This window comes from Xiphias gladius, chromosome 20 (genome assembly GCF_016859285.1).
Source record: "Xiphias gladius isolate SHS-SW01 ecotype Sanya breed wild chromosome 20, ASM1685928v1, whole genome shotgun sequence".
Taxonomy (NCBI): domain Eukaryota; kingdom Metazoa; phylum Chordata; class Actinopteri; order Istiophoriformes; family Xiphiidae; genus Xiphias; species Xiphias gladius.
Window position 1 is genome coordinate 20952754 of NC_053419.1, and position 16417 is coordinate 20969170.

A 16417-nucleotide genomic window follows, 5' to 3' on the forward strand; every position below is an offset into this window, starting at 1 on the left:
GTTTAGTTAGTCCGTGCCGTGTTTCTGCTGCCCCCAAGTGGCCGAAAAATCATTTTATTGCAGGTTTAAATGAAGCTGGCATAGGTGCAGCGTAGCACCGGGTTTTAAAAACGGCAGACTGAATCGCTCACCTGCACACAAGGCAAGTAACAGTCCAGGCAAGCCCGTAAAAAAAAAGCTGGCTTCTGTATTTCATATCGCATCAGATATGCTGACGTTTCACAGGATTTATGAACGATAACAGATTGAGAGAATTACATTTTATACCCTGTGAATCATTACGGTAGACGTTCTTCTGATAACACTGTAATAACAGTTCTCTAGATGGCTAATACAGTTACACTAGTCATTATTTTTTCTTTGCACGTAGAAATATATATATTCATACTGTGCATACAGCATTTTCGTATCACTACATGCTTTATTTTCATTTCACTAATGTCAATGTTAAAATATGGGCCTTTATTTATATATATTTTCCCAAACTACCGGAAAACGAGAGATAAGTCAGTGAGAGGACAGCAACCCACATTTTCTGCCGGTGATGTCAGTGTCGCCGCTGACCTCTCTATTCATGCTGCTCTGTGCAAGTTTGACTTTGAACCATCCGAACTGTCGTTTCCTATGTGGAACACGGAAACAGAGCAGAGCCATAATTAGAGTGAAGGCTGTCACACTGTGGCCTGTGGGGAGACAGGCTGAGCCACTCTGAGGGAATGCACACACAGAAACACACACACACAAACATACACACACAGAGAGACACACACTCACACACACACACACACACACACACACACACACACACAGACTTTAAACTGGCAAAAATGGCTTCTTATAACACTTTGTTACAGAAGAGGTACACGTAAGTAGAACCAGCCGCTATGTGCCGGTCATGGTGGTGTTCCTCCTCCTGTCCATTTCGCTCTCTGTCTCTCTTCCCGAGCTTTTGAGTCTCCTTCAGGTCGGGCACTTGGCAAGTGACTAGACTCATCAGCAGCATCCTTATGGTCCTCAGGTCTGACTGTGCACTTCCTTAGTGAAGCTCTCAACCAGTCTCTGGGCCAGTGCTTTCACCGTCTACTGTTGTTTCTTTATTTCAAATAGATGGATTTAAATGTTAGTAACTGTTAGTATTATAACTTGCCAGACCTGATTTTAAACCATCCTAATGACCTGCATAAGACAACAGAGCTGGTGCAAGATGGTCTGTTGGTTTAGGTAATTCATCATGTGTAACTGTCAGCCTACAGGTTTACTATCATGGGAGACTTAGACAATCAGTGAATTTTTGGTATTTTTTTTATTTATAAAATGACCTAAACCATTATTCGATTATCAGAAGTGTTCCTCATGAATTTTCTTTCAATCGTTTCAGCTCTTCTTGGGATCCCTGCAGATGTCACATCTGTTGGAGCTGTGGTGGCCAAGGTTCACTTGCTTCATAAATAACTGAAATTAGCCCACAATATTGGCAGTCTTTTTTTAGTTTGAGTCGCAGTTATCTGTTCCTACTTGGTTGTGAGGTCGATGGCTGCTTTCTATTTCTGTTATGACTTGAATCCAGATAAGACGAGATGTTTAGAAGCAGGACTGTGAAAGTAAGATATGCTTCATACCAACTCCATCAATGATGTGATTACAGTGACCTCAGACTCTGCACACACACACACACACACACAAACTGCAGTGCTGTTATCGTAGATCTGGAGCTGTATTATTGCAGCACAGCCAAGTGTCTGTCTGCAGGGCTGCACTTTGCTCTCTCCTGTGGAGAATAGTTATTGATTATAAGTAATCAATGCCTTGGTACTAAGGTTGGACAAGGTTGCGAGAGGTTTATTATGGTCAGTCTGGTTTGGACTACGTTTTGTTTGTAGGCCTGACAGCTCCTGAAGAGAACTTGTCCGTATACTTTGCTCTCCACAGACTGATGTCAAGAGCCGACCCTAAAGTCACACATACATGCAGGGCTCGAAAAATCAAATTCATCCCTGAACTGACGAAAGACCAGCTTTTCTGTTATGTGTGCATGTGCATGCTTGAGCACAGCTCTTCCTAACAAGTTTTGCTGTTCTGAGACTTTTCTGAAAGGACAGATTTATCGTGATTCACGCAAATTTTTAATCAATACTATCGGAAATGTGGTCATTACAAACTCGATGAAAGGTCCGATCTACGTGTTTCCCAGCAGTTGTTTGTGTTTGGCTGCTTATCTGCCGATAGAGTCAACAAGAAAACACGAGTCAAGGATCAAAGGTGATGAAGTTAAGGTGAGGCTCCCATCAGATGAATGAAGCAGGGCTGCCTATGCAGGGATCAGCCGAGGGAAGACTTTATGCAGTAGCAGAAGAAATCCATGCAAAAGCACAGCATTTCCATTTCAAATACATCCTGCTTAATACACTGACCCACCAGACTTTTGGAGGGGTGCCAGTTGGTGAAAGCAGCGAGTGCACAGCAGCATCTGCTGATGATGCAGTACCCCTCTGTCTCACAACCCCCCCCTTCACAGGATGTGAAGTGGTAGATGCCTGTTACATGATATGAAGCATGTTGAGCGGAGGGAGCAGGATGAGCGTTTGGGATACAGAACACAGTCGCGGTGAGACGGGAAAACAAAAAGTCAGCGGGTATTAGGTGCCATTTCCGTGCAACAGTGGAGGCTGTCAACACCTGACCTGGATCGCACACTCTGTGCCTTTCAGGATCCTCCTTGGATTACTTTTTTATTTGAGGACAGAGGAGGACAACGCGTCCTCTCTGCCAGTGTTTATGCCTCAGCTGGCTGCAGATGTGCCTGTGCCGAGGAAGTTTGGACCTAAGAAGAGCTATTGTAGGAGTATTTGTCAGGACTGCGCTGGGGGTCGCATCCTCCTGAACCTTGAAAGCCATCGCTTCTGTTCACCAGGTCCTCAAAAGCCCCCTTTGCATCTCCCTCTTTGGCATGACTTGGACACAATGTCAGATTCTAGTCTGTGGACAGTAATGTCCAACTTTAACATGCCACATTTCTTCAGTGGAGCCCGTCTGCGCCGGTCAAAAAGGTAACTTCTGAAACAGTTTGAAGTAATGCTCGATTTTGTTTTCCGTAATTGGATGTGTGGCTTTACAGACTGGCTTCTTTAGAAATTGTGATTTGATACAGAATTTAGTTTCTGTTTCCCACATAACAGGTAATTTAATCATATAAGTTCATTATAACACGCTTTCTGGAGAAGTGAGTGGCAGGAGGGATGTTTTTCCTTGGATTTACAGTAGGTCAGCTGAACAGTTTTATGAGGCCAACAAGAATAAAAAGCTGGGTGTTCCCTTCTTCCCTATTGTGCATTATTTGCTTTGTGAGTAAAAAGGGTAATTGAATGTTTGTTGTTGCGGCAGTCTCATGTTCTTTACACAGGATGTGCGCTTTCTTTTATGTCTTCCTCCTTGATTAACAGTTGGAAAGTGGACATGCTGATTGTTTCTTTCATATTTCTAGGACTGATTATTGTTGTTGTTGTTGTTGTTGTCGCTGCTGCAGTTTCTGTCCACCACCAAGTAATTTTACTTTGTTTTTTTTTACAAAATGCTGCTAAGAAATTGTTGTGTTTCATACCATAGCCTGCATTTCAAATGGACTTTTCAACGACACTCCCTACGATGCCAAATTTAACATTGTTTCGTTGTTTCATGTGATTCAGACTCAGTGTATAGACACTGGTTTATAGCTAAGCCACTTTATCCCAGTTCTTTGTATATGGTGGGGCTACAGTATGGGTGAAGCCCATATAACTGATATTTATTTTTAATCCCTGTCCTGACCTATTTTATAGTGTGGAACAGCTTAACATGAAATAGTGTTTGTATTTGGACAACTTGCATTAGTGCATTTTTTTAATTTGAAAACCACTGTCAGATTAAGCACATAATGATAACTGAAGCTTTTTGCTGTAAAAGAACAGCCATGTTTTTGTTTTTTTTGCTGTGTTTTCCAAATAAAATGGTAAATTAATGTCAAGATGATTCATTTAATTGAATACAGATATTAAGACCAGATTGAAAGTTTCATTGCAGATCACCAGTGATTCACTAAACTGGAATGAAATCAGCCGTTAGCCTTTAAAATGCAATTTAGAGCACTTTTTTTCTTTTTTTCTTTTTTTTTTTTTTTTTTTTAACTTCGTCATTACAGTAATGTCCTCTCTCACTCACTCTTGCATTTAAATTATGATCAGAATACTTTAATGGAAGTACATTTTATTTCACACCTGTTATCTAAAGCAAAACACTGTGAATTCAGTAACAAAGCAGATGACAGATGCATGTATTCGAAGTAGAAAAGAAGATTTTTATAGAAACTGCAAGACATAAGAACTGTTGTGCAACTGTTAACCATCAGGTGCTGAGTTAAATACGTCATGCGCTGTATCTGAAAATGTAATCTCCCCACAAAAACAAAGAGATTTGACAAAGCTGAGTCTCTGTAAAGCAGTGTAACACTGTACATCCTCAGACGTAGAAACCGACAGTGGCCTAAGGAAAACGGCTGTCTTCAGCGGCTACAAAAATGATCTGCAGTGATTTTTTTTTTTTTTTTTTTTTTTACCCGAGCAGCAAGTTTTTAAATTCTATTAATAGAGCAGCGCGTGTCATATGTCTGACTTTGAATTTAGGTTTGTCAGTGAGAAGCAGCAATTTATGCAGCAATGCGCTTTGTCAGCTCACCTGACAGCTCTGACAAGAGAGCAAAATCTGCAGAAGTAAAAAAGATTAATCGTGGCTTTTTGTTGACATGGGTCAGGATCAGACGTTGCAGATTCATCTGGATTCAGAGTGTTGTAAATCAAAGGGGGTTTTTTATCTATTTTTCTCGTACCCAAAATAAGTAATCGCACTGAAATCTAAGAAATCGTCTTTGACAGATTCAGATTACTTTGTAGTAATAGAGTTGCAGTTATGTAGGTCAGTGTAAAAGAAAAAAAAAAAAAAATACAGTTAAAGTAAAATGAGCACTCTTGAATATGTGAACCATGATACTGTATGTAAAGTATGTATAACTTTAATAAAGAGTATTTTTACGCACTGAAAAAGCTCTGTAGCCAGACCCGTGAAGATTTCGTGTTCAATACAACAATGGTTTGATGAGGTTGAGGGTTTTGCATATAACCGAGACTGCTAAACCTCATATGGATCGGTTCCAGGAATCTCACACATCTGCAGTACAGCATACAACACTGGCCTACTTTCTCCTATCATCTTCGCCCAGGGCTTCTTTCTCCCCCGTTTAAAGCCTCGCTATACCAACATGCCTTTCCCCCCTCACTCAGCCTTTCTGGCCACAGAGGTGCCTCTCCCAAAGTTCAGCTTAGCATCCAATGTGACGATGGTGACCCGCGTGCCGGCGTAACCTGTGGCAGTTTTCTGTAGAGTAATCCGGAGCCAGTCACTTTAATGTCTCCATGAGTGGCACCCAGATCTCTAATAGGGGTCATAATGGTACACGCACTGGGACGGGTAGTGAGAGGGTGAGGCAACAAGAGGGTTGATTGGGCAGCAGTGTGGCATTCTCTTGGCCTAATCCACTCTAAGAGGGTATAAATAGATCTCGTTAAATCTGATCCTCTTCGAATGAGCACCTGTGTACCAGATATTATTCACTCCCTCCCCACCATGATAAATGATTCATGGCATGTGTCCACACTCCCGATTGCCGGGGTTAGCCCTAGAAACCACTTGAGTAAACAAGGATAAATGGGATTTCAGTCAAAATGGGGTTTCCCTCCTGTTTTATGGAGATGAATTTGTGTTTTGGTGTGACAGGGGGCCAACAACGGGACTGCAGGGGGGAGTACAAGCAAATTGGGATATTCCAGTGGTCTGTTGCCAGTCATTGTCAGAACAGCTGCTCCCTCCTGCACGCTTAAAAAGGTGAAGGTGAAAGTGGGCCTCAGCACCTTCAAATTTGTGCGAGCGATTTTCCTCTAGTCAAATCTCCTACAGTTCTGTGAACGTTTGATACAAAGGTTATCTTCTCCACTCATGGCTCAAAATGCAAAGTTCTCAATATCCTGCTGTGAGCAGGTCTCATATAACATTGAACCTTCAATTCAGAAATCAGTCACCATTCACTGTTTCCCCCAGGATGACTGCTTTGGGGTGGTGGGTGGTCCGGGGAGGATCGCTGTGTGCATTCTTATTTACTTCTGCACCTAACCTTAGCCAGGATGAGTATTTCCTTTGACAGCCAAGATGGGTCAAAGCCCGTCCTCCAATGCTTGGCGAGGGGGGCTAGGGAGTAGTTTTCCTGCCATCAGCAGGGCTGCTGGCATCCAAATCCCCTTTCGCCAGATTGCGTCCATTTAAACTAAAAAAAAAAAAAAAAAAACCCCAGATATTTTGGCCTGACTTTCAGACATTTAGGGTCGACGTCTGTTTTCAGAGGGATTTATAACACTTGTTGGAAAGCTTTCATTGCACTTAAGTTAAGGAGCTGTCAACCTGTCTCCCCTCCCCTCCGTTACCTGTGTGTGTGAGGAGGCCCTGAGACACACTCACACACACACACACACACACACACACACAGAGAAACAGGCTGAGGAGACAAACGTGACCGTAAATGACAGTGAAACACAGCAGAGACTCTCACACTGAGCTGAAATTAAACAAGTGCACTTAAATTAAATAAATAACATTTAAAAAAAAAAAAAATTTAATTTAAAAATGGTTTTCTTTGCTTTTTGAGGGGCATCACTGCCACTGCTCAAAGATCATTTCTTTCTTGAATCACCAAATACCTCATACCAAAATACATCATCAAAATTTGCATCCTCTCACTTATAATCATGGGAGCACTGAGCCGTAGTTCCACTGATTGGTTAACATTTCGTCTCTGCGTATTTGTTTGTCATCCGTTGATCGCACAAGTCATCTCATTAGACATTAGTATGTGGCTAATTGCTCAGTCATTTAGCAGGAGCGAGGCTTCCTGTGTCCGCTGATATTTCCGGTGTCATTGTTAAATCGATGCATGAAATTTGTGGGAAATTGCCCATAGATGATCAACACCAACACGATCACAAAAATCATCCAGAGGCCCTCTGTGTATCACTCCTCTGCTCTGATCCCTCCTGACACTTAAGGATACACTGTGTTGACTAAGCCTTAGTAAACAGTGTGGTCTTCAGTGATTTTAAAGCTAACTGTTAAGTAATTAGGTAACGTCAAATCATTTCCACACAGGTTTGGTTTGTGTATGTGGGTGTTGAAGGACTCTTAAATGCAACCCAGGACTATTAGCACTGCAAGTGGTGCAGCTAAAACTCACTACACAAAGACTGAATAGGGGGTCTTCTCCAAAAACGTAGCTAACCGGAGTATATCAGCGTTATCGAGGCAGATAAACCGTAATTTATTAAAAATCAAGAATCTACAGTCCACAAATAAATTGCTTTTGATTACGAAAAGGTAAATCTGATTTTCTGGTTTATTCATGTGGCCATGTTCATTTGTGCATTAACTTTTGCGAGCATGAGATTAAAGGAACTGTTGGTTGGATGACTCTTAATAACTGATCAGTTTCCCAAACACAGAGGTGTTGATTTACTGATACTAATGCTTTTAAATGCAACATCTTTTAGGATAGGAAGAAACAAACAAGGTTACACTTAATTGATGCAGCAAATATCTTTTACCTTACTTTTTGTTTTCGTGTCATACCCATACCGGAGTTAATTATTATCACCAAGTCCTAATTACAACCGGAAAACTGTGTGGCTTTTCTGAAAGCTCCAGTATAATAATATGTAAGCACCTGAAAACCAAACAAACATGGATGACTTACGTCAGCCAAAATCCGTCGTTCAGGTTTATTAAGCCCAAATGTATCATGATGCACATCGTTATCAGCTCTTATAAAAAAAATTGCCTGGCTCTTCCCGGTAGCGGATGTGGCTCTGAAGCTCTGAGGGCTCTGCAGTGGCACCGGCAGGAGCTGCTCTGCAGCAGTGTGGACGAAGGGATGAGGGCCGCCTGCTCACACATTTCTGCACCATTGCAGGAGCCCCTGTGCATTTGATCGTTCTGCGCGATCAATGCTGCAACACGCGGGCTAAAGAGCTGAAACTGTGACGGACTGACGCTCTTTCTCCCTCTCCACTTCTCTCTCTATCTCCCCCACATGGATGCTCGTTCTGTATCTCTGTCACTAGAGTAAAGGACTCCATCCCGTAGCCATGCAGCACTGTGATTTTTGCTCTTCATCAAATATCTTTTTGGCTCTTAGCATAAATATTCAAACTCTGAGAGAAAACTAGAGAATACATTTGTTTTTGTGGCGTTTGTATTATGCACAGGATTTGAATTATTATTGAATAACGTTTTAAAAATTCAGTTGGAAATGGTTCAGTTCTCTGAGGGGCTTATGTAAGGGGGATATCATGGAGTCTCTGACCTTGAAGTGAGTTCGTGTTCTTCAGGCAGTGTGGTTTTCCACTCACAGGCTCTAATTTGAACGTATAAACCCACGACTAATCGGGACATTGACCATTGACGCTGCTGTTACGCTGAAATATTTCATTTTTCTCTTAAGGTTAGAAACTGGGCTACATGTTGTTGATCACATTGGCTCCTCCTGAGTCACAGTCCTGTGTTAACATGACCAGCCAAGGTAAACGCATTCAGAATGTTGTAGAGCTGGCGATGTACGCACCAGCATTTACTGTAGACTCCCTCTGTATCAGGGGAAGTAGACTAACTTGAAGGCAGGATTTGGCAAGGCAATAAAGCATTTGGTCAGAAAAACGTGTAACTGAGTATTTGCAATAAGTATAACTGCATGTATAAAGGGGTGGTGGTGGGGGTAGAGGGGGCCCGATTTGCGTTATGGGAATGAAACAAGAACTGAAACAAGTCCAAACTTGATGAGGACATTTTCTGAACCAGTTTTAGTATTTTTCTCTTAAATAATAGTAACATTCAGGATTAGACATTACATCGACACAAATGATCCTGTAGACCAGGATTGGATTTTTAAATTTACTCAAGTCGGTTTTTTACATGAAATCCACATTTTGTCATCAATATTTTTTAATTTTTCAACTGTCCATGGAGGATTAAATGCTGAAGTGAAAATGTCATTACAGGTGTAATTTAATTATTGTTTACACAAATGTGTTGAGTTGATACAAAGCCGAAGGGAAACTTGTTTTTGTTTTGTTTTTTGTTGTTTTGTTGTTTTTGTTTTTTCCCCAAATTCAGATAAAAAACTTCCATGGTTTCAGTCACTCATGTGAACTTTATCTTGAATTTTAGTGTCTTTATTATAATGTCATTAGTTTTGTAGGTATTTGGTGTCAACACAAAGTATTGGTCAAATTAAAATTCTAACCTGATGATGGTGCCGGAGGAAAAATCAGGGAAGCACCAAAGTCAGTAGGGCTCATCCTCCGAGGACCATGAACGTTTATCAAATTCCATGTCAGTCATGGAATAGCTGGGACAATTTAGTCTGGACCAAAGTAGTGGGCCGACCACCATTGTCATCATGAAAAACATGCTGCCAGCATGGTTAAAAAGCAATACTTGATATCAAGTTTGTGAATTTGAATTTTCTGCTGGAAATTTCAACAAGGGGAATTCAAACCACATAAATTCAGAGAAAAGATTTTCAAAGGAAAATATTTCATTGCTATGAATTCACTGGTATCAAAGTTCAACATTAAGTGTCCGGTAGTGTTTAAATTTCACAGTTAGGTATTCAGCTAGTTCTGAACTTCCTAATTATTATGGCCTTTCTTTGCCTCCACATTATTCCACTGGCATTGCTGCTCCCTATAAGCCCACTGTGTCACAGGAAAGATTTCCTGAATCTAATTGTCTGTGTAACCCTAGTCTAGTAAATGTATTTTTTTTCCAAAGTCATTTTGTGTCATTAAGGAAATTAGTGGTACCTAGTTTCTTTGTCCGTTGCCCTGCCTAATATTTGCCTCTGTGCTTTTACAGCTGCAGAACGAGCAACAGAAAAAGCCTGATAGGAAGCGGTCAGACTTCAGGTTTACCACGACCTCACTCCCCTCTCTCATCTCTAACAGGTACGTATAGGTACAGTTCATGTGGACGTCTGTTAATGTGCGTGCAGCGTTTCGTGCCCCAGAATTAGACACATACGCGCTGGTGCAAAGGGGGGGTGGGGGGCAGCATCAGTTCACAATGTTCTCTAACAGGAATGCAGTCCATTGTGTAATGCAAAGGGAAAAAAACATCACAGGAACATGCATGGTCTTTGCAACAGCATATGTCTGTAAAATTCTCCTCAGTTTCCCTCTCCATAGCTTAAAACCTAATGGCAACAACATCGATATAATTAAATGGAGAAAAAAAGACTTTTTCACTGAATGTTGTTGACTGACCCTAACAACATAGGATGCAGAGGGTTGTCTGGCGCAGAAAGCAGTGAGAGAAAGCGAAGCACTAAAAAGTAATCATTAAATTTTTTATTGTCCTTCCTTTGTGAGGTCAGTTCTGTGGTGTTTGGGTGAAAATAAAACTGTACAGTTGCGAGCCAAAATGCAGTGATTATGCTGGGTGAGGAAGTGTTGGCCTGCAGAGAGGAAATGCACAGGAGCAGAGGGAGGGGAGGCCTCATTGACCACAGGGCGTTTTATTTCCTGGCATTGGTCAGCAAAAGCCGAGCCGCGACTCGCTCACTGTTTAGTCTTTAGTTCAACCTAACGAAGGGGCCAAGCCTTTAAGATGCACTCAGACTCAGAGAGGCACAATGTTCTTGCTAACGACTGTTTTCAGCTCTGGGATGACCTAACACTATGGCTCAGACGTAATATTGGTACCAAAGGTAAGAAAAACATCCTTACAGTCCCATTTACAGCAGTCATATAAGTGGGCACACTGACGTGTTCGCTCATGACGTACAATAATTGAGCGGGTTTCTACGCAGATCTGATGTTTTTCCTCTGAATGTCTGTAGTTGTTCTGTAGCAGACCAAACCTTTGTTCGTGATCATGAATAATTTTATAAACAACATTATGTTTAACCACATTTCATGTTCTTCCACGCAGACAATGTTCTTAACAGTCAGACTAGTTAATATGTATTGTCCTTTCATGCATTCCAGCTCCCACAGGAGGAGGTTATCATCTGTAATTGGCTGTTATCAAGATTACAGTGCAGTTAAATAGGTGACATTCATCACTAACAAGATTCAGCGGCTCCCGTATGAAAAACGTCCGTCTTTATCATCACAGGAGCTGGTGGCATTGTAGCTTCTGGTTAATTAACTGTTTGGTCCGTCCCTTAGTGAGGGATGTAATTACGCCTGATTAATGCTGGACCATAGGTTTGTTTTTTTACATTATGGATGTGAAACACAAAGGCTAATTGGTCCCTTTTCAGAAAGCCCCCACGATATAATATGTTCAGTGGCCCAAAGCTTCTGTTCTCAGCAGGTAACGCAGTACGTAGACGTTACTAATGTAGGTAAAGGGGGGGTGGGGGGCTAGATGGTAAATGGTGTAGATTCCTTAGGTGTAAGTGATTAAAGTGCTTGGAAATAATTTCTTTATTAGTCTATAATTCATTATTTTCCGTTTGCTTTTATATTTTCTGTTTTCTGCGTTTATAGATAACATGCCAAACATAGCCCCCTTTCAGAAATGCTCCTCTTCACGTTAATCCGATGGCAACTTAAAATGTCACTCATGTCTGAATAAGTGCCCGAGGCACTTTTGCATAAAAAGTCAAGACGGCGAACCTCACTAGGTTCGACTTAGTTACATTTCTGAGACACTTTCAACGTATTTAACTGTCTTAAATACTGTTTAGATTAAGATAAAAGCTGCAGCAGCAGGAGGTAAAACATGCAGAGAGCGAGAGAAATGTGCATCTGGTAAGAAGCGTTTTGGACCAGATGAAGACCTTGTTGTAATGAATTCATTATCTCGATCTTCATCTTTTTTACACATAGAAAATCAGTTTAAAAAGCTAATTACCACCTTCAAAGGGCCGAGTAAGCTGTGGAGAAGATTGATCTCATGTCAGATCAGTCTATAAAAACAGTTTTTTCCCTCGCAGTGCAACCAGAGCACAAGATGGGGGAAAAAAACCCTCATGCAACCCGAGACCAGCAGGCTCTCTCTATATATATCTTTGATTTTCATTCATGTCAGCTGCATGGATGAATAAATGAATTTCAGGCAAACACACACAGCATGTGAGCTAATGGGAATAACCAGAGTCCCCACTTAACATCCTGTCATTCAGTGCTTACGCATGTTGGATGTTATAAATCAGGCAGCAGAATTCGTTCTATGGTGACGTTAAATGATGAAAAGTATGTGAAAATGAACTAATGGATTCACTGCATGAAGAGGGGACCAGGGTCCAATGGCCAAATAAGTTTTAAAATCCATCAGTCATGCAGCCTGTGAAAGAACGGACGACGCTCTCCTTCCTCGCTATCGTAACGTCGTTAACGCACCGCCGGTCTCTCTCTGGGCCAAATATCACGCGAGCACTTGACTCTTTCCATAAATGTGCTATCGTGTCTGAATGAAGCCGTAAAGAACATTAACATTAAAGTCACCTATATCTGCATGACACAAAGCTGTCACTTCAACAGACAGTTGAACCCAGCAATGTGTGATGTATTCCATACCTGAGGAAAAAAACTCTCTTCTCTCAGCTACATAACTTCGCCAGGATATGGCCCATTTTGTCCAAATTTCATGCCGAAATCCTTGTACGTGCTTTTGTAACATCCGGGATTGAACCTTACCCATGAAACCAACGAGAGGTCTTCATCTGGTCCGAAACGCAGCCGCTAGAGTCCCTTCGGGATCTAAGAAGTCTGATCACGTAACACCTGACCTGATGACTTTGCACTGGCCAATGCAAGCGAGGGATCGATTTCAAAATCTTCCTGACTTTAAAGGTTTTAAACGGCTCCTTCTTACATCTCATGTCTTATTACTCTGTATGCTCCTTCAAGTCCTTTACATTCCCTTGATGCAGGTTTATTTAACTGTTCCTAGATTTAACAAAAAATCCTCTGGAGGGGAGAGATTCAGGAGAATTCAGCAGAAAGGCTCTGTTGAGATTTTCAAATCTGAGTTTAACACGCACCTTTTTTCTCTGCTCTCTGGCGCCTCCTAGTTTCACTGGTGAACATTCAGCCGATCTCTACTTTGATAACGACTCACCTCAGTTCTGTTACTGTTAATATATGAACTTTATTAATTGCTTAACGTCAGTCCTGTTATTATATTAACGTTCCTACCTGCATGTTTGGGATTCTGTGTGTGAATTTTCAAGTATGAAATCTCAGAGTTGTGTGTCTGGTGGTGTTTACATATTAACCTGTAAAGCGTGCAGAGGCTCTTTGCGTGATGTGCACTTTTCAGTAAACTGAGGTTGAAGTTGAACTGCACGTAAAAGTCCCGCCTCGTTTCTCTAACAGTTTCTCTGGGCAGTTTTGACAAGTTATGCACCTGTCGAGCTTTTCTAGATTTACAGCTATCACATTTCCAAAGCAAACCACTGTCAAACCACTGAAGCTCAACCATGTAAGATCAGTGAGGAGAGAGTATTAGACTACACTGTACGCTGCCATCAGGCATCGCGTTTGAAATTCAGACACATTTTTTCATGCTGTGTGAAACCAAGCAGATTTTAAAAAAAAAAAAAACCCAAATACTTACTGTTATATGATTACTGGCAAGTGGAAGGTAGGATATAAGAGAGATGAGGGTAGGGACGACATTCGACACTAAGCCAAATGGGGCCTTGTGCTAAGCTGGAAAATGTCCAAAACAATGTGCATTCAGTGAAAATGCTGTTGATGAAAGTGATACATTGGACTGGGCCGTTGGGTCAGCGTAGTATGTATCACTGCAAGATAAAAACAAACAAAAAACAGCAGCTGTTGACTAAACCTACTTACCTACCATGAGCATGGTTAATGTTGAGGTCTTTAAGAGACCGTCTAAAGCGTGAATGCATTAATCCTCTATAGCTGAATGGTGTGAAACTATATGGGGCTATATGGTGTGGTAGACCATTCTGTTCAAAATAAAAGTCTGTTGTGGTAAAAATTTAACTCTAAATATGAATTTTTATGTCCTGGCGTTTGTTGCAGAGCTGAAAAGTTGAGTTAATGTACTTGATTACTCAGTCAACTGACTGAAAAAGTTAAAAGGAAAAATAGTTAAAATCATTTTTTTCAGCAAAAAAATATTAAAACACTCCCTAGTTCCAAGTTCTAAATTGCGAGAATTTGCTGCTTTTCTTGGTCCTGTGTGACAGTTAACCTGAATACTTTTAGGTTCTGGTCTGTTTGTTGGGCAAAACGAGGATTCTGATGGCATCGGCACCTGAACTGCAGTAGTCGAGAATACATGATTTTACATATTTGATATCACTTACAGTTTTTCTTTCCAGGAATGTTACAAGGCAGTAAAAAGTATGAGATATTATTTGCTTTTGTTTTTTTTTTTTTATGTAGCAACATGACTATTTAAAATGTGCTCTGTCATACATCCGGTCTGTGGTGACACAAACATCAGTGGTTTACAGTTTGTCAGTCTTAGTTTTTGCTGCAAGTGGAAATTAGAATCCAGTCTCCTGTTTTTTGCTCTTATGAATTCGTTTCATCTCCTCTCATGTATGTTTTTTCTTGCAGGAACAAGCCCACAAGACAGTCCTAGAAATTTCTCTCCTAGTGCCTCTGCTCATTTCTCCTTTGCACGAAGGTAACACCCACATGGAGATTTACTTGATTCGCAGCTCAACAAATCAGCCAGTAAAGATGTACAGCAAACACAGTTGTAGCCATTAAACAGTGTCAGCCGATAAAGATATTAACTTGGAATATTTTCACACTAATTCGGCTTCTGAAGTATATTTATGCTTTCAAAAACTGCATCAATAACGTATTTATTTTATACCATTTCTCATCATAATATCATGTAATTGTGTATTTTTTATTTTAATCCACAGTCATTGCCACAGAGCAGACAGGTAACTTCATGTTAGGCTTCTGTTTGCCCTTGAAGTCTCATTACCCCACATTTGTGAAGTACACTTTAGAGTTCATACACCCCCGACCTCATTAGTTAGCCCCACCTTGACTGTGAAGTTCTGTTTAACATCACTCAAATCTGCTTTCAGTTCTACGTTCAGTTGCTTCATTGTTTAACTTCTGCTTTTCTGTGTAGTGTAACTAAAAGACCTCATTTTGAACGATAGCAGCAAAAGGTCACCATTCATCTGTAACCATGTGATCATTCGGGACTGTAGAAGTTATTTCACATGTTTTGAATACAAACATGGCAATTAAGTATATATCATATTTCTAAAAAGACAATTTTCCAGATTTGTCTTTGAACAATGACAAACTCTTCTCACTGACTAGTGCTGTAGAGAGCTGGACACGTAATGTCTTTTTAATCCATTGTTCGTTCATGGTTCATTGTTGGACTTTGAAGTGTGACCAATCTCTCTTCGTCTGTGCCGTTGTGTGACAGGACTGATGGTCGCCGCTGGTCGTTGGCCTCCCTTCCCTCCTCTGGATATGGAACCAACACGCCCAGCTCCACCGTCTCTGTAAGCATCGTGCACTCAACCAGTCTGACACAAGTGACATCAAGGAAAACAGTAGGTCACAACTAATCCATTTAAGCCAAACAGAACAAAAGATACCAACATAGCCTAGTTAAAAGTGGGGTTGAACGATTTGAGGACATTTTCTAATTGCGATTTTTCTGACCTTTCCATGTTTTCTGTACAAAAGCTGAGCAAATTTAGCTAACACAGATATTACTCAGTTATTGTACAAAAAATGACAGTATTCATGAGGTTCTGAAGACTTACAGGAGAGACTCAATTCAGAGTTTTTCAGGTCACAAGATTAAAATAATCCTATGATGGGCCTAAAAGTTAAACCGGGAGAGTCAGAGCTGTTTGTCATTTACAGTGGACTACTGCTAAGCTACCTGTCTGAAAATCAATGTTTATGTACAAAAAAGACCTGCCACTCTCTTGGTTTTTAAAAAAAAAAAAATTTATGAACAGCAAAAACATACTGCTCACACATTTTTTTATTTTTTTTTTCCAAAAATGATGAAAAGTCTTGTTGTTTTTTTTATTCAACTAAACCAGACTGCCGTGCAAAGAGTGAACGTATTAAGGAGGAAACACCCAAGACTTCCTTTTTTGTTGTTTCACCATCTCACCTAATTACCAATAATGTGCTGCAGCTGAGCAAGTTTTACAGACGACAGTTGTCCCTGTAGCTGGCGAAGTCAACAACAGCAGACATAAACTATATATATATATATATATGATGCAGGTTGTTAAGACACAGTTATTTATGTAAATTGGAATTATAATCTCAGCACTTGTGATTTGAAAATATTGATTTAATTG

At 40.7% G+C, this 16417-nt stretch overlaps 1 protein-coding gene across 4 annotated transcripts in view; it reads left to right on the forward strand.

Moving 5' to 3' along the window:
* mast4 (microtubule associated serine/threonine kinase family member 4) overlaps positions 1-16417 on the forward strand; it is a 96265-nt gene that overhangs the window by 57761 nt on the left and 22087 nt on the right. For 3 of the 4 annotated variants that reach the window (XM_040156945.1, XM_040156946.1, XM_040156947.1), the window contains 3 exons: positions 9982-10070; positions 14673-14742; positions 15517-15595. In XM_040156945.1, coding sequence (XP_040012879.1) covers positions 9982-10070; positions 14673-14742; positions 15517-15595 — 238 coding nt within the window. Of the gene's footprint in view, positions 1-9981; positions 10071-10512; positions 10832-14672; positions 14743-15516; positions 15596-16417 lie in introns of those variants that run through there. The other variant, XM_040156948.1, reaches the window with a different exon arrangement.